The sequence below is a fragment of the Cydia splendana genome, chromosome Z (assembly GCF_910591565.1).
Source record: "Cydia splendana chromosome Z, ilCydSple1.2, whole genome shotgun sequence".
In the NCBI taxonomy this organism is placed as follows: domain Eukaryota; kingdom Metazoa; phylum Arthropoda; class Insecta; order Lepidoptera; family Tortricidae; genus Cydia; species Cydia splendana.
This window is the reverse complement of record NC_085987.1, coordinates 9509001-9532673: the sequence shown is the minus strand read 5'-3', so window position 1 is coordinate 9532673 and position 23673 is coordinate 9509001. Positions and strand designations below refer to the sequence as shown.

Below are 23673 nucleotides of genomic sequence, written 5' to 3'. Positions count from 1 at the left end.
ATCGGTCTAGTCGTTTTTGAGTTACCTATTGAAAAAAATCTTCTTTTCTTAGTAAAAAGACGTAAGTACTAACGCTGCAAAGGTACTCCCTTATGATACTTACTAATCGCCCTCGTTTGGCCTATTTTTCAGAATGGTAACTACGAAACCCTACACTGAGCATGGCCCGACATGCTCTTGGTCGATTATTTTATATTAAAACCATAGGGATATTTTGAGAGTGTTACATATGGAAATAATAACGTTTTCCTATGCCAGAGGCCAAGCTCTGCTTAAGCACGTTATTTAACTACAGCGGCAGCGCGCGAAAAAAAATCTGCTGTCTCATGTATTTCGGTGAATCAGAGTTAATGTTTTCTATAGAATAGATAGTACAACTGATATTTTTTCGCGATTCCGGGGTTGGTTCCATGTAAAGTTCCAGTAAAAGTTGTTCAGTATGATATTCACCCCTCAGAGTTTGTTCAGAGATAACAAATTCACTCTGTACAGTGTGATAATGATAACCGCTTAAATACTATAATCCGTTTAAAAGTTAATAAAGCAGGAAAATACGTTAATTATGTGGGTGAACCGAACTGGGCGTTTTTTAGGGTTCCGTACCCAAAGGATATTCTTCTGCTGTCATAAGTAATAGTTTCTGATTTTAAAAAGCGTTTTTCAATTAAAAGACATGACTGTTAAGATCGCTTACCTTCTTTCTAATGCTAAAAAAATGAACTATAGAGCCAAGCTTCTAACTCTACAAGCTCTACTTTACAAACTCTACTCTTTAGTCAAAATATGTGGCTTAGTTACGCTTACGTTACACGTAACAGAATCACTTCAAACCACATTCACTCATTATAATTATCCTACATTACAAACGTAAGTCCAATTGCTGACACTATCGTATTTCATGCGTTTCTCGTCATTTGATGCGTTAAGTCTTGTGTAAGTTGTGTCACCATAGCTGTTTACATATTTGTATTATTGTATTACAGTGTAAGATAAAGTAGAGTGCTACGGTTTAAGTGGAAAAGGCAAAAGCAACTTTGACTAACATCCCTACTAATAGGTATTATTAAATGCAAAAGTAACTCTTTTTCTCCTCCTGTTGCGTCCTCACGCTTAAACCGCTAAACCGATTTAGTTGAAATTATCATTGATTAGTTAATGATTCTAGCAGCCTATTTAGCAGAGGCGGCATAGGTGTAACGGTAAAGTGCTGAGACGAGTATATTCCTAGTGGTGGTCAGTGGCTATTAATGCGGCCACCCTGTAGTAATGCTACAACATTAGATCTTCGCCATGTAACCGGTGTAATGCAAAACAACCTTTTTGTACCTCGCCACCCGTTGTCCAAAACCGACACGACATTTCTACACACGGCATTCAACGCTAGGCACGTCGCAATTAGCAATGGAATTCTAAAGCCATAAATTTAATTTCACGTTCAAGAGTTCGACCTACATATGTGACCGCAGTCGCTATGCGGATAACTGTACTGAGATGGAGCGGTGCACTTCGCTGCCTCATCTGGGTTGACCGCAACGCAAGGCCTCGGCCACGCGAATCTCCGTACACCTGTTCTAATGCATAATTGACGTCAAAAGTGTAGCAACATTTCATAGAAAGCCCCCGCGACTATTCAGTTTGGCGATACATTTCATTTGGTTATGCTGCTCCCGATGAGGTGCCTTGTATGTCTGACAACGAGTTCAGTATGACTTTCTGCACGAAGATTTGTACGCGATTCGAGATACATATCTTTATTATCAGTGAACCGTTTTACAAACCGATCATAATAATGCGTACCAAATGGTTTCCCCATAATCTTTTTCATCCTTTTGTAACACCAAATATTAGCTGTACTTGTTTTGACATTATAGTAGTACCAACGTGCGTTATTAGCATTTATTACGTTGATATCGTTTTACATTTAGGTACCTATAAAGTTTTTGTTCGCACAACAGCTTTAGCTTATACCCACAAGGAGCCTTGGGATGACGGTGCATTATCGGGCGAAGTAAGAAAAAACAAATAAGACTAACCTCAAAAATATCCAAGATGTTCATGCTACGGATTACGCAAACACTCGAAACACATTGAACCGAACTGTAATACAATGCGAAGATTGCGAAGCATGTATGCAAGAATTGCAAGGGTGGCAGGAGGTTCACCGCACTGTTTTGTTGATGAACACTTGTATAGTCATCAGGTTTCATGAGTGTTAAAGTAACACACAATTGAAAACATTCGGCCAGGTGCGAGTCGGACTCGCCCACCGAGGATTCCGTACAAATTTAACTATTTTTTTACAAATTTACAGTTTTCTGATTTTTCCCTGTATTTGTAGTGTAAGACTATATTACATGCCAAATTTCATAGTTCTAGGTCAACGGGAAGTACCCTGTCAATTTTGATTCCCTTGAGTGTCGAAATATAATTATGTTTTTTGCGGGATAAACGGCCGTATCTTTTTTTACGTTAGCTAAGTTAACGTAAGTATGTTATTTTTCACAGCTTCATGGGACCGTAGACCTGATATATGGTTTAAATTTCAACTCTGTCGGCCTGTCAAAGGGTCTTGACAGACAGACGGACGGACAGACGGACAGACGGACAGACAGGCAGACGGACGGACTGACGGACAACAAAGTGATCCTATACGGGCTCCGTTTTTTTTCCTTTTGAGGTACCTACGGAACCCTAAAAAAAACATAAAATTCATAATCATTAAGTACGAAGATGATGGTCTGACGATGGTACCTTTTTTACTGTGTACGCATGTAGCAACACTTAGTAAATCCACTAGATCAGGCCAGCAGTTATTATTCGTTACTGCAGATTGGACGTCATCAGACCGTTATATTTTTATATCACAAGGGTACCTGTAGATTATGATATGAACATCTCTAATAGTTTACAGTTCTAAAATCAATCAAATGTCAGCCGAAATACGGTTGCATCAAGCGCCCAAGCGGTAATCAGTGTAATCACTTATGGCAAGTACTTATAATGCTGGATCTCCGTATCGAATGGTCGAATGTGTCGCTTTTATGCATAAAGTATACGGCGGTAGGGTACTGGCGTACGGTCGAGCTGCGTTACATCAAGTTCATTACGTACAATAAAACAATTTGATTTCGTGTCATCTCGCGACGGCTTATTATTTAACGTCGGAATGTTCCCGTTGTGATTGCTTACCTCTAGCTATTAAAGTCATATATTTTACTGCAATCAAGATCTGTCATTTTACGTAATTTTTGTTCTACTTGCATTCTCTGTTACTGTTAGTAAGATTACGATTAGCGGCATGAGGCCTGATTCAAACTGGACTAAGATATATCTTGAGTTTTAATAGCTAATTGCTGAAGGAAGTGTTTATGATATATGAATACCTAGATAAATTTGTTTGTAAAGGAGAGAACAGTTCATTTTTAAATTAAGTAAGTACACTTTTTCCTCCATAAGTGACACATAACAGGAAAATATTCAATTTGACTTTGTTATCGTAAGCATGTGTAGGAGTACATAGCATTATTAAATGTAATGTAATGTAGGTTGCGTGTTTTTTTCCATTATAAGATATTATATTAGTGTGCGTGCTTTTGAATCTTAAAATGGGAGCAATGTTTTAGTTATAGGGAGCAAGAATAGTTGTTAATTTTTTTACATGTTTTTTAATCAAGAATACGTAATACCCGGGATCTGGACTATATCTGCAAGGGAAAACTCTAACCAATTCCTTAAAAGGCTAAAGTTGCCTCGATAGAAAAGACACATGAAAGTATGTCTAATTTTATTTTATTTGCAGTTGTAGGTATATCTTTACCTTGCATACCATGGCAGTATAATTTTAGTATAAAATAGCTAGCGGTACAGCCGAGGGATCTGACCAGCTAAATGTTAAACACAAGTATATTTTCAGAGTAATTGAGATTAAAGTTAAAATCCCGCTAGATAGATGGCCATATCTTCCATCACAAGTTTCTCGCAGCGCGCCATATCTTTTGTTTCTTTCAAAATTCCTGGCTTATTAAATACCGCCGCTTCTTAAATAGGTAATCAGTATCAGGGTATATTCTACTTTATTGATCACTATAAAGGCCAGAGCAACTCAACGCGCACGTGCACGTCTATACGCACAGGTCCTATTAGGAGAACTACTTACTAATAAATATAATAATGTGATATATTTTTAGAACCGGCTCAAAATGCCCTTTCATTTAATACCACACACGATAGGTTTCTGAACATTTTTTTTTATTCCATACAAAAAAAAGATGACGTCATAACTCCTTTCCGTTTGTTTTTTTTTGGGTGCTTCGGGTCAAATTTATTCAAATGGCCTAAAGATTAATCGTGCCGATTTTCATGCCTTTCACACCATTTGCAGCTGATTTTGGTCAACCGCTAATACTAATAGATATAAAGGGGCCCACTGATTAACAGTCCACCGGATGGAATTGGCCTGTCAGTTAGAACAAAAAGTCAACAGTTCCGAACAATTGACAGGCAAATACCATCCGACGGACTGTTAATCAGTGGGTCCCTTTAGAGGCAGTCTTAAGGGGCCCACTGATGAACAGTCCGCCGGACGGTATCGCGGCCTGTCAGTTGTTCGGAACTGTCAAAATTTTGTTCTAACTGACAGGCCGATACCGACCGTTAATCAGTGGGGCCCTTTAAGGGCCAACATGTATGGTAGAACTGGTTTTAAATCCTTTCCTTCCTTAGCACTCTTAGCACTATGGGAAGTGCTACAAGAACCGTTAAAAATCCATCTTGGAGTTAGAGTTCAACCAAGATAAGTCTGCAAGGATTTTGATAGCACACGCAGTGTACGTTTTACGCGTCATAATTTCAAAGAAATTTGACGTATAACACAATACTAGACGTGTGCGCCGATTAAAAAATGATCGGCGGCGGCGTTTGCCAAAAAATCGGCGGCGGCGGCGTGTTTTCGGCGTGAAATCGGCGTGACCTTGACTTTCAGGTTTCTTAAGAAAAATCATTAAATTGTTGTTTTTCTTGAAAATTTGATCAATCCAGGTTGCTGGTCAGAGAACTATACGTTACTACGTATAGTTTTGAATAGGCTGTGAGTAAAATAGGGTTTGTAAATCAATATATTAGGATATGTATAATAGCTTGCATTAAGGGGTAAACTGGTCAATGACATTCGATCCGATCGGTAACCCTCCATTTTCTCATGATTTCCATGGCTTATCGTATTATTTAAAAACGTCGTACTTTAAACACACTCCAAATATCCTTAAAATGTTGGCATAGACATGACATAGTGACACACAGCTATGGCTTCCTTTTACCGGATACCGGATAGTGACATTGCTTGATTTCGGAGTTAACAATTTGGATTTAAGAAACAGTCACGGTCATAATCGTATTCGTTTATTATTTTAAAGCAATTTAAATATTCAACTGATTTGCACGCGCACTCATTTCGAACCTAGAAATGAGTCCGCGCGAACGTTTACTAGGAAACAGGTCAAACCTGCATAATGCGCACCTGAAAAACCAAAATGAAGATATAGTTCCACCGGCCGAATATTCGGCGGCCGGATACCGAATATTCGGCCGATGGTCAGGCTGAATATCCAGTATTCGGTATCCGGCCAAACAACCATCCGTTGCATCTCTAGTATCTTCTTTCTCGTTTTCTTAGTACTAAGGATCGCGACCACATGTAATTTGTCTCCATTTCGTGCGGTCATAAGACGTGTGGACTGCACGGTGCAAACTGCCGCAAGCTGACCGACCTCTTCATAGCGTTCGTCCATCTCACAGATGCTCCAACTCGAGCACGTTTGCCATTCATTCGGTCTAAATTCATGTATTTCTCCACATCATGCGTTGGATAATATATCCAATGAATCTAAAGGTTCTCCCATAGCATGTTGTGAAGAGCTGAGTGTCGATATTGAGCTCTCTGAGAATGGAGGAATTTGTTCTTCTAGCTGTAGCTTCTAGCGCCAACCTTTGCCAATTCACACTTTTTGAGGCTCCATGATTCGGCAACCATACTGGAATATTGAAAAGACGACATCTCGTACCAAGCGCACTTTAGTTGCACGTCGAATACCTCTGTTCTTCCAGATCTTGTCGAGGTTAGCCATGCCAGCTCTGCGGCGTATCTCGGCGATGCAACCACCGTCATTATTTATTAAACCAAGATACTTATACAAATTAGCTCGCTTTTTCGTAATCGCCGAGTGCGTCGGTAACTGGCAGTATGTTTGCCCTGTCTACTACCATTACGTTGGTCTTGGAATGGTTGATCTTTTAAGACTCTCTAAAACTTTCATCTTGAATTTTCTTCAGAAGAGCCGCCATTACGATGAATTTCTTGTTGCCATTTCCAGCTTGCACATTTCTGCGGGGCAAGCATTTGCGCTAATCGCCAGATTGATAGTGAATCTGCAGCGTTGTCACTCCTTCTCTCTTTTTCTATTTCTAGACATTATTGGCACACGACTTTTTTAGGAAACTCAGGGTCTCTAGAGTTTTCGTACATGAATGTTCTCAGATGTTTGCTGGACACTACATGAGCCCTGTGTTTTCGTTGCCTAGTTAATTGTAAGTGTTTTCATGACGGAGCATTCTGCCTTCGTATATGGAAACAATCCTTCTTTTCATATTATCGCTCCCGCATCTTTCTTGACGGTGAATACTTAGGATTACACAGTCTCTTTAATTAGTGTGTCAAATAACTTGTGCAACTGGCTATTCTGTTTCATTTAATTAATAATTGATGTATACAACAACTGACAACTGTATCATATACAATACAAAAAGAAACATATTGTAATCCAAATACCAACTTGGAATAGCTAATTAACAACACTCAAGGTCACGCCGATTTCACGCCGATCATTTATCGGCGGCGTGGCAAAAAAGCCCGGCGGCGGCGGCGCGCCGGCGCGGCGCACACGTCTACACAATACTTGCACTGTGCGTGCTATCAAAATCGTTGCAGACTTATATTGGTGTAACTCTATTAAAGTAGGGCTTACATTCGTGGACTTGATATGATCACATCAGCTTTGTTCCGTTGGAGTGAAAACAGTGATAATGAATGTAATATAGTGGCAGAGGCTGGAAACAGTGAAAGTACTTACGCACATTGCGCAAAACAATCTGACGACGAAGACAGTGCTACTGAGAATTTTGTGTTAATCGCTTATTGCGAAGTGCACTAACTTCCAGAAAAGGACACCAATGGGCATCTATTTAAAGATGTACCAAAATTTTTTGTGTTTGAATTGGGAATTTTTATGTTATTTCTACTCAGAATCACGAGCTTTTTCCATTTTTACTGAGAAACTGTGTCCCCAAATTTTTTGCTCCGTTTGGTTACGGTTTTCAATTTTCAATACAACCTTCTATGACCGTAACAAAACAGACAACACAAATTTGTATGAAATTTTGGGGACACTTTTTAGGGTTCCGTACCCAAAGGGTAAAACGGGACCCTATTACTAATTAGGGTTCCGTACCCAAAGGGTAAAACGGGACCCTATTACTAAGACTTCGCTGTCCGTCCGTCCGTCCGTCCGTCCGTCCGTCCGTCCGTCCGTCCGTCCGTCTGTCACCAGGCTGTATCTCACGAACCGTGATAGCTAGACAGTTGAAATTTTCACAGATGATGTATTTCTGTTGCCGCTATAACAACAAATACTAAAAACAGAATAAAATAAAGATTTAAATGGGGCTCCCATACAACAAACGTGATTTTTGACCAAAGTTGAGCAACGTCGGGAGTGGTCAGTACTTGGATGGGTGACCGTTTTTTTTTTGCTTTTTTTTTTGTTTTTTTTTTTATATGGTACGGAACCCTTCGTGCGCGAGTCCGACTCGCACTTGCCCGATTTTTTTCTTGTATTAGGATCGAAAGAGCTCGTGATTCTGAGTGGAAATAATATAAAAATTCCAAAATCTAAAATGCAAGTGGGGGTACAACTTTGAATAGAAATGCCCCAATGATGAATACAATTACAGTTTATACTCGTATTGGCTAGTTTTTAAATTAACAAATAAATATAGGTAAACTTTTTGATGAGTCGGTAAACTATCTAAATTAAAATATATTGATCATTCAACGAAGAGGCGTCTTCAATTTGAACGGCAGGTAAGGACATCACAAAACAGTCTCTAGTACGAGAGCTGGTGCGAAAGTAGTTAGCTGCCCCGGCTCTACTCGTGCAATTTACATATAGGTACTTCAAATTCAAATTCAAAATATATTTATTTCAAGAAATTAATATTTAAAGATAGGCAGTACAGTGATCCCCAAGCTCAGCTCAGCTGGCTCAGCCTGTAACGTGGATCTTAGCGAAATACAGAATACCGATATGTTGCGGCTATTATTTTAACAGAACCTATTATAATTTATTATTAAAGCTACTACATTAAAAATAAGAATTTTTATTATTTGACTGAGCAACTATCCAACTAAGTACTTAAAAGTATAGTTTATATGAAACAGATACGTAGTATAGTTTATATCGTACCCTTTTTTATTTCTCTTGAGTTTATATTTGTAAATAAGGCCAGTGGACATTTTGTGAGAGTCATCTGTCTTCATTTGTCGACGACAGGCCACTCCCTATAGCACCTTTTCACTTTTCCTTGGCTACCGGTTTGCTAGTTAGTTTACATAATTTTCTTTGCCGAAGTTTACTTAAGTATTATCGAAGCGAAGGCTAAAATAATTTACTATTAGGTACGTACTTTGCCACTCGAAATATGGGCGCAAATTGTTTTCAGATAACTGAAATTGATTACCAACATAGGAAAGAACTGCTTTTTAACTGCACAAGATCAGAGTTACCTAAAATATTCCTACCTATCTATACGTCTTTTTACATATTGACTGTTGAATAGTTATTTACAAAATTATTATATATTTACCGCTGAAATTGATTTGGTCTAAAATAGCCTAAACTAAGTAATAGATGGCTATACTTATTTCATTGTGTATTCATACGTTAGGTTACGGTGCCTTCTCGGTGAAGGTCAGCCAGCTAAAGTAATTTTATTAATTACTAGGTGAGTCCTGTTTGTGTCTATTACTGTCAAGTGCAAACACTACTTTATGACAACAACTACACGGTATTCAATTTCGTTAAAAGGGGGCTAACTTAACATGTTTTAATCAAGGGCAAAGCCATGAAAAACTTCACACGGAAACTAGATTATATTTAAAAAGTCATAGTTGGCTCGACAGAAGAAAACCGGTCCAGTGCGAGTCGGACTCGCGTTCCAAGGGTTCCGTATATTACTAAATTTTTTACAATGCCTATTTTATGTGGAACGTGAATGAAATGTCTTTAAAAAACCCGTAGGGGTCGGATCAAAAACTAAGTAATTAAGTCCGACTCACGCTTGACTGCACATTTATAATAGGTTTTCCTGTCATCTATAGGTAAAGAACTTTTTGTGTATTTTTGCAATAAATGCAAGAAATAAAGCACCAGAAGATCAATAGAGAAACGTAGACAGCTGTTATTTTTAGACACAATTTCTATTTCAAAACCCGTATCTATATATATAAATGCAAGTGTCCTGACTGACTGACTGACTGACTGACTGACTGACTGACTGACTGACTGATTCATCAACGCAGAGCCGAAACTACAAAAGATAGAAAGTTGAAATTTGCACAATAGATTACATTTATAAAGTGTACAAGAGATAAGAAGCCATTTTGAGAAATTCAACCCCTAAGGGGGTTAAAAAGGGGATGAAAGTTTGTATGGGGTTAAAGTTTTATTTTAAGCTAGGAATTTGAAACTTCGTAAAAAGATATATTAATAAAATACAAGAAAACTAATTTCAGAATTTTTGAAAATTCATCCCCTAAGGTGGTGAAAAAGGGGTTGAAAGTTTGTATGGATATCAAACAGTTTTTCGAGTGCGGGACTTGAATCTTTGTATTTAAGGATATTATTAGAAGACAAGAAAAGTAATTTCAGCGTTTAGTAAAATTCATCCCCTAACAGGGTTAAAAAGGGGTTGAAAGTTTGAATCCATTACAAATGCTTTGAAATTTCTTAGAAAGGCATAATAGCCGATTACAAAAAAAAGTAATTGCAACGTTTTTGGAATTTCAACCCCTAAGGGGGTTAAAAAGGGGATGAAGATAAGTCTTGGGGTGCAAATTTTATTTTAAGCTAGGAACTTGAAACTTTGTAAAAAGGTACAAGTAAACGAATTTCAGCGTTTTAGAAAATTCATCCCCTAAGTTGTGAAAAAGGGGTTGAAAATTTGTCTGGATATATAACATTTTTTCGAGCGCGAGACTTGAATCTTTGTATTTGGGGATATTATTAGAAGACAAGAAAAGTAATTTCAGCGTTTTGTAAAATTCATCCCCTAACAGGGTTAAAAAGGGGTTGAAAGTTTGAATCCATTACAAATGCTTTGAAACTTCTTAGAAAGGCATACCTAATAGCCGATAACAAAAAAAGTAATTGCAACATTTTTGGAAATTCAACCCCTAACGTGGTGAAAAAGGAGTTGAAAGTTTGTATGAATATCAAAAAATTTTTTTCAAGCTTTCAAGCTACGAACTTCAAACTTGGTAAAAGGGCATTAACATTATATTAAAAGTTTGTATTATAAAGTTTGCATCGATGAAAATTATAGGTACTCAATATGTAAAATGTTCAAGATAAGAGTCCACGCGGACGAAGTCGCGGGCAACAGCTAGATAAAGGGTCATTTGCAAATTTATTGTACCTTTGTCAAATTTTTTCTTAACACTCTCAGTGTCGTAACGTAAATTAACCATACAAAAATGCAAATTTGTATAGCTAACATTCGTAACGAAACTGAGAAAATTAAGAAAAGATGAGATAAGTTTTCTTTCTTAGACAAAGGTACAATTAGTCCGTGGCGTACACGACAAAAAAGTGTGATATACGGGAAATGATGATGATGGAATTTCCTTTAGCAGAGTTGCTTCTTTTGACTCACAGATTGATTTAGGAAGGGGACCCAACCGGATTTTTGATGCAAAATTTTAACTTAGGGGGGTGCCCCCCGAAATTTGTAAAAAAATTAGTTTGGATATGTGCGCAAGTTTGGTATCATTTTCGGGTAAATCAAGGATGCTGAATTCATTTCTGATATTTAATTTATACGGTTTCATATAAATAACAAGAAAAAAATTGAAAAATTAAATTTTTCTGTTATATTTATTTCCGAATAAAAGCCAAATTTTTTCTTTTTTTTATATATACACAAAAAATAAAAATTTCATGATAAAGCCCTACTATTCCTCGTTATAAAAAGTATACACATGGCATATTTATGTCTAAAAATGTAGAGAAAAAAAAATGTAGACCTACTTTCGACCACCAGCTCACTGAATAGTATACAAAGATATGAGTTACAGCTATGAGAATTACGGCGTTTGATGATGATGAGATATCCTTTAGCATAGTGAGTCCTTAGAACCCTTAGATCATTTTAGGAACGGGAGCCACCCTGATTTTTGGTGCGGTGTGGTTGAAAGGTTGAGGATGATTTGTCCCATACAATCATAAATTTATGAAAGCATCTGTTTAGGTTTCTGCATTAAGTTTGGTGTCATTATCGAGTAAATTAAAAGAAAAAAAAAGAGAAATGGACTAATAATTACATTATTTCGTATTTTAAAGATTTTGCTGCCTATATATTTGTAAACACTCTTTAACATTGCTTATGCTCGGTGCACAACGTAATCCGATTTAAGGGACGTAGCTATACGGAGGAAAATAATTTAAATATTAGTCAATATTTACATTATTAATTTGTATTTTGAATATTTAATTACCTAAATGATTTCTGTCTTTTGATTTACTCGAAAATGTCACCAAACTTATTGCAGAAACCTAAACAGGTGCTTGTATAAATTTATGATTGTATGGGACAAATCACCCCAACTTTCATCCCGACCATATCAAAAATCAAGGTGGATCTCCTTCCTAAAATGATCTAAGGGTTCTAAGAACTCACTATGTATACTAAAAAGGGATCTCATCATCATCAAACGCCGTAAATTGCTTAGCTGTAGCTCACATCGTTGTATCTTGTTCAATGAGCAGTCGAAAGTAGGTCTACATTTAATTTTTTTTGTTCACATTAATGTAAAATAAATATACCATATGTATACTTTTTATAACGTGGAATAATAGGGCTTTTTTATGAAATCTTTATTTTGTGTGCATATTAAAATAAGAAAAATATACTTAGGCTTTTATTCGGAAAAAAATTAAATAGAATTTTTTTATTTTTAATTACTTCAAATTATTTATATGAAACCGTATAAATTAAATATCAGAAACGAATTTAGCATCCTTGAGTTACACGAAAATGATACCAAACTTGACCACATAGCAAAACTTTATTTTTTACAAATTTTGGGGGGCACCCCCCCCTTAAGTCAAAATTTTGCATCAAAAATTCGATTGGCTCCCCTTCCTAAATCAATCTGTGAGTCAAAAGGAGCAACTCTGCAAAAGGAAATTCCATCATCATCATTTGCCGTATAATTAAGTGAACACCAGGGACTAACTAAAGGGTCTAGCAGGCTAAGCGAACAAGAAGTGCAAGTGTAAAATCATCAGTGTATCAATGAAAGTGTCATATTTTGTAAACTGTTCAAGTTAGATTAACCAAACAAAATTATATTTGACAACAATAAAATAGACTACAAAATGAATATGTATAACCTGCATCATGTCCTTATACTTCATTATAAAAAAAAACATTTTATTTTTCTTCTCATTTCTTTTAATACTATTCGCGGAGGTATACCTACAAAAAAATATGCATGAGTAGCCACTAATACCCACTACATACACATATAAAAATAGTTGCATAAATCTTCGTGCGTCATGTCAAAAAAAAAACATATTGAACAAGGATCTCAGAAACGGCTCTAACAATTTCGATGAAATTTGCTATATGGGTGTTTTTGGGGGCGATAAATTGATTTAGCTAGGTCTTATCTCTGGGAAAACGCGCATTATTGAGTTTTTTTATGTTTAAGCCGTTTCCGAGATCCTTGTTCGATAATGTTTTTTTTTTGACATGACGCACGACGATTTATGCAAATATTTTTATATGTGTATGTAGTGGGTATTAGTAGCTACTCATGCATATTTTTTTGTAGGTATACCTCCGCGAATAGTATTAAAAGAAATGAGAAGAAAAATAAAATGTTTTTTTTTTTATAATGAAGTATAAGGACATGACGCAGGTTAAACATATTCATTTTGTAGTCTATTTTATTGTTGTCAAATATAATTTTGTTTGGTTAATCTAACTTGAACAGTTTACAAAATATGACACTTTCAATGATACACTGATGATTTTACATTATCCTAAATAACTCGAAAACAAAAGAAGATCGAGGACTGATATTAAGCATAGAGTGTTCTTAGGACCTGCCAGTACACCACCTGAAAGAATTACCAAATCGTCGTTGGGGGCACTTCTTGTTCGCTTAGCCTGCTAGACCCTTTGCAAATGACCCTAAAGAGTACGTAATTTGATTGTGACATTACAAGCTAGTGTTTCATACAAATTCCATAGTACCAAAATCGTTTTAACAGTTCGAAAAAAGAAACTGATTTGACTAGTGGTCAAATACCCTATTGGCATGCAGTTTCATGTCAATTTGACAGCACGGCCACAGGGTATTTGACTACTAGTCAAATCAGTATCTTTTTCGAACTCTCAAAACGACTTGCTACTATGGAATTTATATGAAACACTAGCGTCACGATCAAATTACCTATTCTTTATAGTTTTATACGAGTTTTAAAATAGAAATTGTGTCTAAAAATAACTGCTCTCTACGTTTCTCTATTAATCTTCTGGTGCTTTATTTCTTGCATGGTGTAAAATAATTTATTTTAAACACAGTCAAATACCCTATAAAGTAGCCATGCAACCTTCTGTTACTTACTTCCATGAAATTGACCTCAAAATTGTGTATCTTCATTTTTGTATATTATACATAGTTATTAATTAACATTTACTAACATCGCAGTCGCAACATAAATTTTCGCTTAGCACGCGCAATATGTAAATCGCATAGCCACGTTAAAAATCGCTTTTAGCAAATAATATGAAAAAATATTCTCAAGTACCTAATACTACGTAAGTATTTCCATTTCTACGTACACTAGAAACTTATAAACACCGGTGTCATGGGTGGCACAAGCACACATTGAATGTGTTTTATACTACCCTGTTAAAAATAAGCATCATCATAACTTACGGCACACATGCATATTTTCATAAGCAGTATAGAATATAGATAGTGCACGCACACAACCGGCACCCTGTCTCTGTGTAGTCATCCGTGAGTAGTGTGCGTTGCAGCATTGAATGTGGGCCATTGAAATCGCACCGTAGACTACCACATAAAGATTCCGCTTTATGAAGCAAAACACCAAGTCTAACTCACCACACAGGTAATCATAGGATCTACACCATTCAATTGCATCCCAGATGATTTCATACTACAAAATACCATATATATTACTGGAACTCTATAATGAATTTATGCGCGTACCTACTAATTCAGAAAGTAAAGGCACTATCAAACATCGGAGCGGCCAAGGTGTTCACAAAAATCTTAATTAAGCCTTTATTAGCAATACGTTTAAGTGCATTTTCAGTTGTTGTTTTTGAGCACCAGTGACTGTACTACAATTGTTTTGTGCAGTTGTTATCTAATGATTTAAATAGTATGTGAGGGTAAATACGCGGTGGGTACTCAATACACACCCCTTAATTCATAAAACTTTACAAGCCTGAATTAGTTAATTTGTCTTACAAATACGTACGTTAAGATGACAGATTAACGATTAATAGTTAATTCAGAGGGTCTACCGCGAACCACGTTCGACGTGTTGCCTCTCTGTCGCACTTGTAAATATGTACATATGTGTGACACGGAGGCAACACGTCGAACGTGGTTCGCGGTAGGCCCTCAGGCTTAACTGCGTTTTTGAATAACGCCAATAAGTAGTCACGCACTGGCCGTGTACTGTGTAACATGGCCAATCTACCGCGCGCGTGGTCTGCGAGCGCACGGAAGCGTCCAGTTTCGGTATCGTCGCATGTCCGCCGCGCGCAAACGTCCGCTCGCTCTGCCTACGCGCACGCCTTGAGCTCTTATCTTATACAAATTGTGGTTTCACTTAAAGTTTTTGGAAACAACGATCCTATTATACAAGTGGTTTTTAAAATCGTTTTGCACGAGGGCAAATTACACTCATGAGCAATGAAAACGGATCATTTAGTATAGATTTTCCCATGATTACAACGTGAACTGATTTTATTGTATAATTATGATAGACAGGCATGCATAGGGGATAAAAATGAATAATAAAATTTCATACATATACCTATACCAAGTTATCTAATCTTTTCTGTACTTAATTAAACTTGGAAACAGTAGGTGCCTAATAAACGAAGCAACACTTTAAGTGAGTCTCTCACAAACTTACATGCATGTAATATAAATAAAACTTATTGATGACAAAATAAAATAACATCAATTAAATTTAGACCAATTATTTACAGTTCTTAAATATGTTTTTTTTTGCAATTTACAAACCCAATACCCATACCATAACCTACGAACATACGCAAACATTTTTAGCGTGTTGAAAGTGTTGAAACTGCCGTACCTATCGAACATTTGATTGTTATCTGACGCACCTTCTCTATGCAAATGCTCGACTAGAATGTCCTCTGACCTTTGTTTGAGGACATACAACATACAAGGTACCCACGAGGAACCCGAGAGAATTTAACCACGCATTTCTGAGGCCAACAGAAGGAAAAAAGGAATGAGTCTAGGTCAATTTCGGTCGGTATTTTGTATGTATTTAAATACATAAAATATACATGCTATTTGTAAAACTGCCACTCAAAACGAAATTGAACTGTTTTTTTTGTAAAACCTAGTTTTATCAAAGTGTTATTATTATCTTTGAATGAGGATATTTGCACTAGGTCCCCCGTTTTGCACAAAGAAACTTTTAGAGATTTTTTTAACTGGTTTTAACTCTGAAACTAGGCGAATCCCAAATACATTTATAGGACATTTTAAATATTATCAGGAATATACTGTTAAAATCTCTCGGGTTCCTCATGGGCACGTTGTATATTGGCGTCGAGTACACATAGGAGGACAGAATAATTTAATTAATTTGAAAGCATAACTGTACTTTTCAATCTGGTACATTTATTTAACTACTAATCTACTAATAATAAAAAAAAGTTTCTGGTTAAAATGACTGTTACATACAGAGTGACGGAAAGACGTACATGACAAAACTACAAGTCATGATCTAAAAATTCAGACTACGATAACAATAATTATTGCTGAGATCAGACCAGAAACGTGACTATTTGCCTATTAACATTTTTTTCACAATAACGGATAATGTTGTAATAAAAACAAAGGCTTTTGTAATCTTGATCCGACTCTGCCGGTTTTTCTTAGCCTCACGCAGTCTGCATGTAACCTTCTATTTCTTAATTGTTAAACTGATGAGAATGGCCACATTTAGTCGTCGGTATTTATTTTCTTATTATCATCTATCCTTGTGGAGTCTGAATGGCCTACAGTTTTGTGTTTTATTGTGTACTTTGTATTATATATCATCACTATCATCAGCTTCTATGTAGGATGTAGGTCATATTTGTATTCTAAGTACGTTAGATTATTTATGTATCTATCTGGAAGTAAACGTAGTAGTTAGTGAAATGATACATATGTATGCTACCCAGCAGAGTAGGTACATACCTACCTAAGTGGTTTCTCAAGGCAACTGACGAATGAAAGTCGACTGTCGCAAATTTTCAATGACGGCACACAGGTATCAGTATCTCGTAGTTTACTTATTCATTTTATATTATGGTCCATTCACTTGGAACGAACTACTTATATACGAGAAACTATACTGAGCCTTTATTCTGTTTTTAATAGTGACGTCGAGGTTGTATTGTTTTACTTGTAGGGTATTGTTCAGCGTGCCGGGCAGCAGCGAGCGACATACGTTGCCAAATAAATCGTGAGCAAAGTGACGACACGTTTAATTGTCTATTATGAAACCAAGAAAAGAATTCTATCACTTGAACAGTCTAACCAGCGGACAATGACTTGATTCAATTAACAATCTACAATTGTGAGCCGTGATTTAGCAAATAAAACTTAAAATATTTCGCTCACCTTTCGACGAGTGGCAGGACGTTGTCGAGGAATTCAAAGCCTGCGTGCGTGGTGTAGGTGATGGATTCGTGACAGAGCACGTTGCCCTCGTCAGCGCGCACGTAGTTCTTCAGCACCCAGAACTCTCCCCGCTGGTAGGTCACCGGCAAGAAGTCCCTCTCATTACAGTTCAGCAGAGAGCGCAGGCGCTGCAGTGTAGCCTCGGATAAAGCGTTCTCGTCGACTATGTCCAGACCATCGCTGGTTATTTCAGACTCCGATGGAACCACAACAGATGCCGTGCTCGAAGCAGTCTTGTTGGTAGTGGCCACAGTGGACGGTGTCTTCTGAGAGGTGGTTTCATCGTAAGCTTTGAGAAGCGGTTCAGGTCTAGTTTCCGTCTCGTTGCGGGCCTCAGGTCGTCGCTCGTAGAGGTACCGCACCTCGGCGCTGCGCGCGGGCTCCTGCCCGTCCACGGCAACCGGCATCCAGTCTATTCCGTTGCTCGTGGTGCCAGAGAGGTGCATGGCTGCGTACAGTAGCACCGCGATGTTGATCACGATGCTCACTCTAAACACTAAGTTTCTCCGGTTGCCCATCATTTTGGCAACGAAACACTTTACACTTAGGAACTATCTATTACTTAGTAGACGGTAACGTCCTCCGTCGCCCTCTAGGACGCAGTTTCCTGTAGGGCTCTGTTCGTGTCAGCATCACAGAATCCACAGATTATAATGTACAGGCGGGGGCGCGCGGCGGGGGGCCGCTGTCGGGAGCCACGTCTGAAACAATTGACACACCTTCGTAAACAAATGCGATACCGTTCTTGTATTTCATCGTTTACTCGTAACGGTAACAGTTCTTATTCATTATGCACATGTACCTCAGGGAAGTGTAGTATGGAATATTTAAAAAGTTAAGTATTTTGCATTTACGTGGCAACAACATTTACAAACATACCCATGCGATCTGTCTCTCCGAACTCTACCTGTTTTATCAGGAGCATTGGAAACTGTAAGTATTATATGTGGCTTTACTTTATGGTAGGTATATAAAATGTAATATTCATTGGCCTTAAGTGTAGTTTAAAAAATTTAATACACTTAAGATATATTATTAATAGCGCTTAATATAGGAATAAGTAAACACGAAATCAGTACACGCATTTATTCGTAAAAGCAGTTGCAATCGTATTGGAGAGCGTTTATCGCTCGAGCCTCGTTACTCAGATGGTTATCGAGTCGGTGAGCTAATAAAATGTATCTAGCAGCGTATGTAAACCCGCTCCCGGCACCGCTAACCACGCGAGCCTATACCTACCTCTATCTACGGTACGCTGCGCTGCAGTACTTATACGATTATCCGGTAAAAAATTGAAAAGCACTGAAACATCATGATTACAATAAAATCTTGACATGCCATCGCACCCTGCCCTGAATTTAACTAACTATATATATTTATATCAAGTATTACAAAATCTCTTCAATAAATTCACTCATTTAACATTCCTGTTTCGTACTCGTATTCCGCTCACAGACCAGATAGGTCACGAAAACTTCTAACGCAAAGTAATCCCAAGTAGCTTTAAACAAAGACTTGCAGTTAGGTACCTCACATTAGGCGTTTTAATACGTCAAATGCTACATCCCAAACCGCACCACTTAGTTGCATTCCAAGTCTATCGGTGTATCGTTCAGTCGGTGTGCCGTAATACTGGTAGGTAATATATGTACATAAGGTTTTTAACTTGCACATCTAATGCGTAAGTATTGATCTGAGACGCAAACCGCCGCTTCCAACAAGACAGTTTAAGTGAACTTGGTCGTTCAATGTGTCTGAAAATACTTACCTACATTATGATCATTATGGCCCTAAGGCATACGATTACTTTTCACCACGAGTTTCTATTAGCCATGTTGTTCATACTAGAAGCAAACGTGTATGTTAAACGTACAATTGTGCCACATCAACTTGCTCAAAATATTCACGATTTAATAACAGCTTACATAAAACATCTTTTTGTTTGTAACAAGGCATCTCGACAATTAATGTTTAATGGTTCTTTCCTTGTCGTTAAAAGTCCCCTTTAATGAAAATGGTTGACCAAATTACCCCTTTAACAAATTAGACAAGGTCCTTGTTTTTATTTACCTACTTTTCATCCTTACTACTACTTACTACGGGAAGTCATCTTTCAAGTAAGCGAGTGTCTACTTTACACTAGTTACGTAGGTATGTAGTTACTATGAACTGATAATGTTAATAATGCAATACTCCTTGCAGACAAAGTGACAGTAAACAAGAAAACACAAGAATTACTACTTAAGTGGTGTTGGTACTTTAACTAGTAAATATTCACGAGAAACTATGCCTTTAGGTATTCATGCGGAGCGTGTGCTTGTTGTTAACTGTTTTGATACCGAAACACAAACACAGCAGTGTAGCGGATTATCCCTGTAAAGGAAAAGGAAGCAAGCACCCTCACAGCTGGAGCCCCGCAGTGTTTCCAAGCCCAAATAGGTATGAGTACGCCGTAGGTACTTTACTGAATGTTAGCGTGAGTTTAACACGGCATAGAAATTTTCCATGTTATTCGACGTTCGGTCAATGCGGTGGTTCGTGTTCGGACCTTCCGGCTTTACTTTGTCACGGAGGGCTGGCACAATGGGTCGTAAGTTCTATAACGACCAGGAATTTGCCTACAGTGAATTTAAATATTCAGTTTCCCAGCAGCGTCTACAAATGCATGCGGTCCAGTGAGCACCACTAGAATGATCGGAACGACCCTTTTATGATCAGGTAACGGTCCGCTACATTCATGTCATTGTTTCTCCGCAAACGCATCCAGAGTATAACCCGCGGTTTTGAATTTGTTACCTATGTCGGTCGTCCAGGTCATCCGCTTGCAGTTTGCCACGATTAGGTATGCGATAATTCGACGCATCGCGTGACCGAGAAGAGTGGTCGTCGATTTTTTCCATTTGGTTTTAAGTACAGCTCAGAGATCTTAAAGTGTTCTCGATCGCGTTGTCGCTTCAACTTAGAACAGTTGCTTATCCCAAAATGGGCAAGCATGTGGGAGTTGAGTTCTATGGATACCCTACCACTGGATGCTTTTTCAGTTACGACAATGCCTTTACTTGCACTATGTTTATGCATCTAATGGAATATTAATGCCGATTTCGAGGTTTGTGTCGTAACAGCTGATTAGCGACCGCGAGTGTACTCATCTCGTTATGAACCTTCGTCATCTTATGTAAGCAAGTAAAGTAGTCACAATAAACAGTTACAACATTATGGCACGCGCGGACAGTAGATATTCAAATCGGACTTGCGCACGACCTTCACAGGCGAAAGTGTTTTACTTGAACGCATTCTCTAGTAACGCCTTAGCTTTGTGCCACTTAATGGATCGAATATTGAACTTCCTAAGTGTTACGGCTTGTACTTATCATTTTAAAGAGTCAATTTTAACATAAGTAGTTAAGAGGATAGTGGACGACCGCTTCCCCATACAAACGTAGTCCCCATTTTCCTTAATGGATATTTACCTTATGGAGTATTTCTACCTAGGTACACAATTTATTATGATATTAACCATAGCTTCGTTTGACTTTTTTTTAGATTTTTATAATAATTAGAAGCGACAAACAAATTCCATAAAAAAATTAAAAGGTCCCAACTCTTGGAACAACGCCTTTCGTCTTAAAAATATGTCCCCTTTATTGGTATTTACGATGAGTTATTAGTATTACACATTTTTTTGAAATGAGGTTAGTAACGTGTGTTCAAATTAACTTTCAAAGTACACACAATTCAATAAGAATGTAAAGGTTAAAGCATGTCACCTTTGTGCACGCGCTGTTCGACGGGACGGTGCCCCAAGTATCTACGGTTCCATCCTATTCCATTCGAATGCATAAGTTAGAGTAAATCACAACATAGGCATTCGTATATGTCAAGGCTAATAAAATTAATGCATGTTAGGTAAGACGGTTAGAGTGACAGAATCTGTCGCAATCTACGAATTCTTGTTGCGTTCGAATCGTTTGCTTTTGAAAGAGGAAACTAAACAGGCAGTAAAGTCTTAGGGGTTATTCATAAAACTTTACGGGCCTGATTTAGTTAAATTATGTTTTATTCATTTCTTACAAATACACAAGTCAAAATGACAGATTAAGACGAACGATTATTAGCTAATCGAGGTTGGAAGCGCGTTTATGAATAAGGGGGTTAAACTGTTTTTCTCCGAACGATAGCTGCTTCTCAATCGAAATGTCTTGATACCGTAACGCTGGTAGAATAGCAGAGCAGTCATAAAGAGATCGTTATAGGTAAATGCACTTCGTCGGGTAATTGGAACGAAAGGAAGTCGGTTGGCGTAATTCAAATTTATGTTTATATTTATGTGGAGGTAAGTACATGCAACATCCCGTCAATATATGATGCTCGAGCACGGGAAGTCTTGCTGTAAAAGTAAATGGCTCGATCCGTTTATTAAACAAACATAAACTTTTCATAATAATTAAGGAGGAAAGTTGTTTTTAAAGTTTTTCGTGTGACGGTTCGATTCGAGTGATGCTTGATGCTTAAATAATTAATTGTTTTACCTAATTCCCTCGCACGTTTGGAGAAAATCACTATATATACCTTGGCAGGGATAGCAATTTGTGGATTCGTCTTTTTTATCGAACTTAGCTTCGCAATCTTCGCATCGTCCGACAAAATCGAATGTCATCCATGAATTGCCATTTCCCGACCTCTGCAATAATGTACTATTTCTCTAAGTCGTCCAACCCCTATGTACGGAAAGGGATCTGTTTCATTAAACTTAACACTTTTACCGTCTGTGCATTACATGACATGCACCGTCAAACTAGCTCTGTCACGTCCAAGTGACGTCAGAAATGGGAATGCTCTATATATTTGTGCATTACCTGTAATGCACGGACGTATCGATCCATGTGAGTAGTGAAGGCGAGGGACAGTTAAAGTGTTAATATCACTGGCCAAAAATACCCTGGCCGCGTAGCCAAAATACCAATCGCTTACGCTCCGTAGCGATCGAAACGCAACTGTCACTGTCGCACTAATAAGGAAGAGTGATAGAGAGACACAAAGCGTTTCATTGTCGAAGCGATAGCGATTGTAACCTTGGCTAGGCCGGCTGATCGTTCTGATCAAAGAAGAGTGCTATACAGCGGCATGTTTTGTGTAAGTAATTGAATTGTCAAACGTCAACATACTTACAATGCCATCTAAATTAGTTGTCAAATTAAGAGCATGAAATTGTTTAACATGTAGGTACATAAAATAAATCTTAGCTCTGATTATACGATCGATCCTATTGCTTACATATTTTCGAAGCGTTATTTAATGAATGGCGTCTAAAAGTGTAGGTAAGTACGCCTACAGTGGCTAACGTAGCGATTTAGACTGTTGCAACTCACGAATCGGGACCAGTGCTAGGGGGCAGCATAGGAGCCGTCATATTTATGGCGCTAGGCGTTAATGTGTCGTTTATGCTTCCGATGTAGCCCACAAGATGGCAGAACTTACTATGCACATGCACAAGGAAACGTACAGACGAGAACGGTAGATGGTAGCACTTGCTTTGGCAATGTACATGTGCACATATGTTTCCTATTCAGGCCACAAGATGGCAGACCCTCCAACGCGCACGGTCCCTATAGTGCCTATAGTTAAAAAAGGCTACAAATATAATGACCACCAAAAAATACTTTGGTACCCTAAATAAAAAAATCATGCTTACCAAAAAAAATTACTGAACACCAAAAAAATAAGGCCTAAAAATACAAAAGTACCACCACTTTAATTACGACTGCACTTCAAATTGTATTCAAATACCAAATATATTGAATGATCACCAAAAATCATTAATGATCACCAAATCTTGAAGACCAAATTAATGCGATATTTTCACCTAAATAAACCACTATGATTACCAAAAAATTTATACATATTACCAAATAAAGTAAACTGATGCCAAAATTACTAGCCCCTCCCGCTCAACCCCCCGTAGCCCGCACCGCATACCTACCTAACCTAATCTACTTTTCTAGTAGCATTTCGTTATGCTACTAGAAAAGTAAGTTAAACTGCTATCAGTTAAGTGGGTTAGGTTAGGTTAGCACTGCGACCCATACAGAAACGAAATGGTACTAGAAAAGTAGGTTAGGTTAAGTTTCAACTGCTACCCATACAGATACGAAACGCTACTAGAAAAGTGGGTTAGGTTAGGTTTGAACTGCGACCCTTACAGAAAAGAAATGCTACTAGAAAAGTGGGTTAGGTTAGGTTTGAACTGCGACCCATACAGAAACGAAATGCTACTAGAAAAGTGGGTTAGGTTAGGTTTGAACTGCGACCCTTGCAGAAAAGAAATGCTACTAGAAAAGTGGGTTAGGTTAGGTTTGAACTGCGAC

The 23673-nt window shown here is 37.7% G+C and overlaps 1 protein-coding gene across 2 annotated transcripts in view; it reads right to left on the bottom strand.

Moving 5' to 3' along the window:
- The window catches only part of LOC134804211 (beta-1,4-glucuronyltransferase 1), a 95479-nt gene that overhangs the window by 33093 nt on the left and 38713 nt on the right, over positions 1 to 23673 (bottom strand). The window contains exon 2 of one of the 2 annotated variants that reach the window (XM_063777176.1): positions 17249 to 18027. In XM_063777176.1, coding sequence (XP_063633246.1) covers positions 17249 to 17829 — 581 coding nt within the window. In that variant the 5' untranslated portion in view covers positions 17830 to 18027. The remainder of the gene's footprint in view (positions 1 to 17248; positions 18028 to 23673) is intronic. The other variant, XM_063777175.1, reaches the window with a different exon arrangement.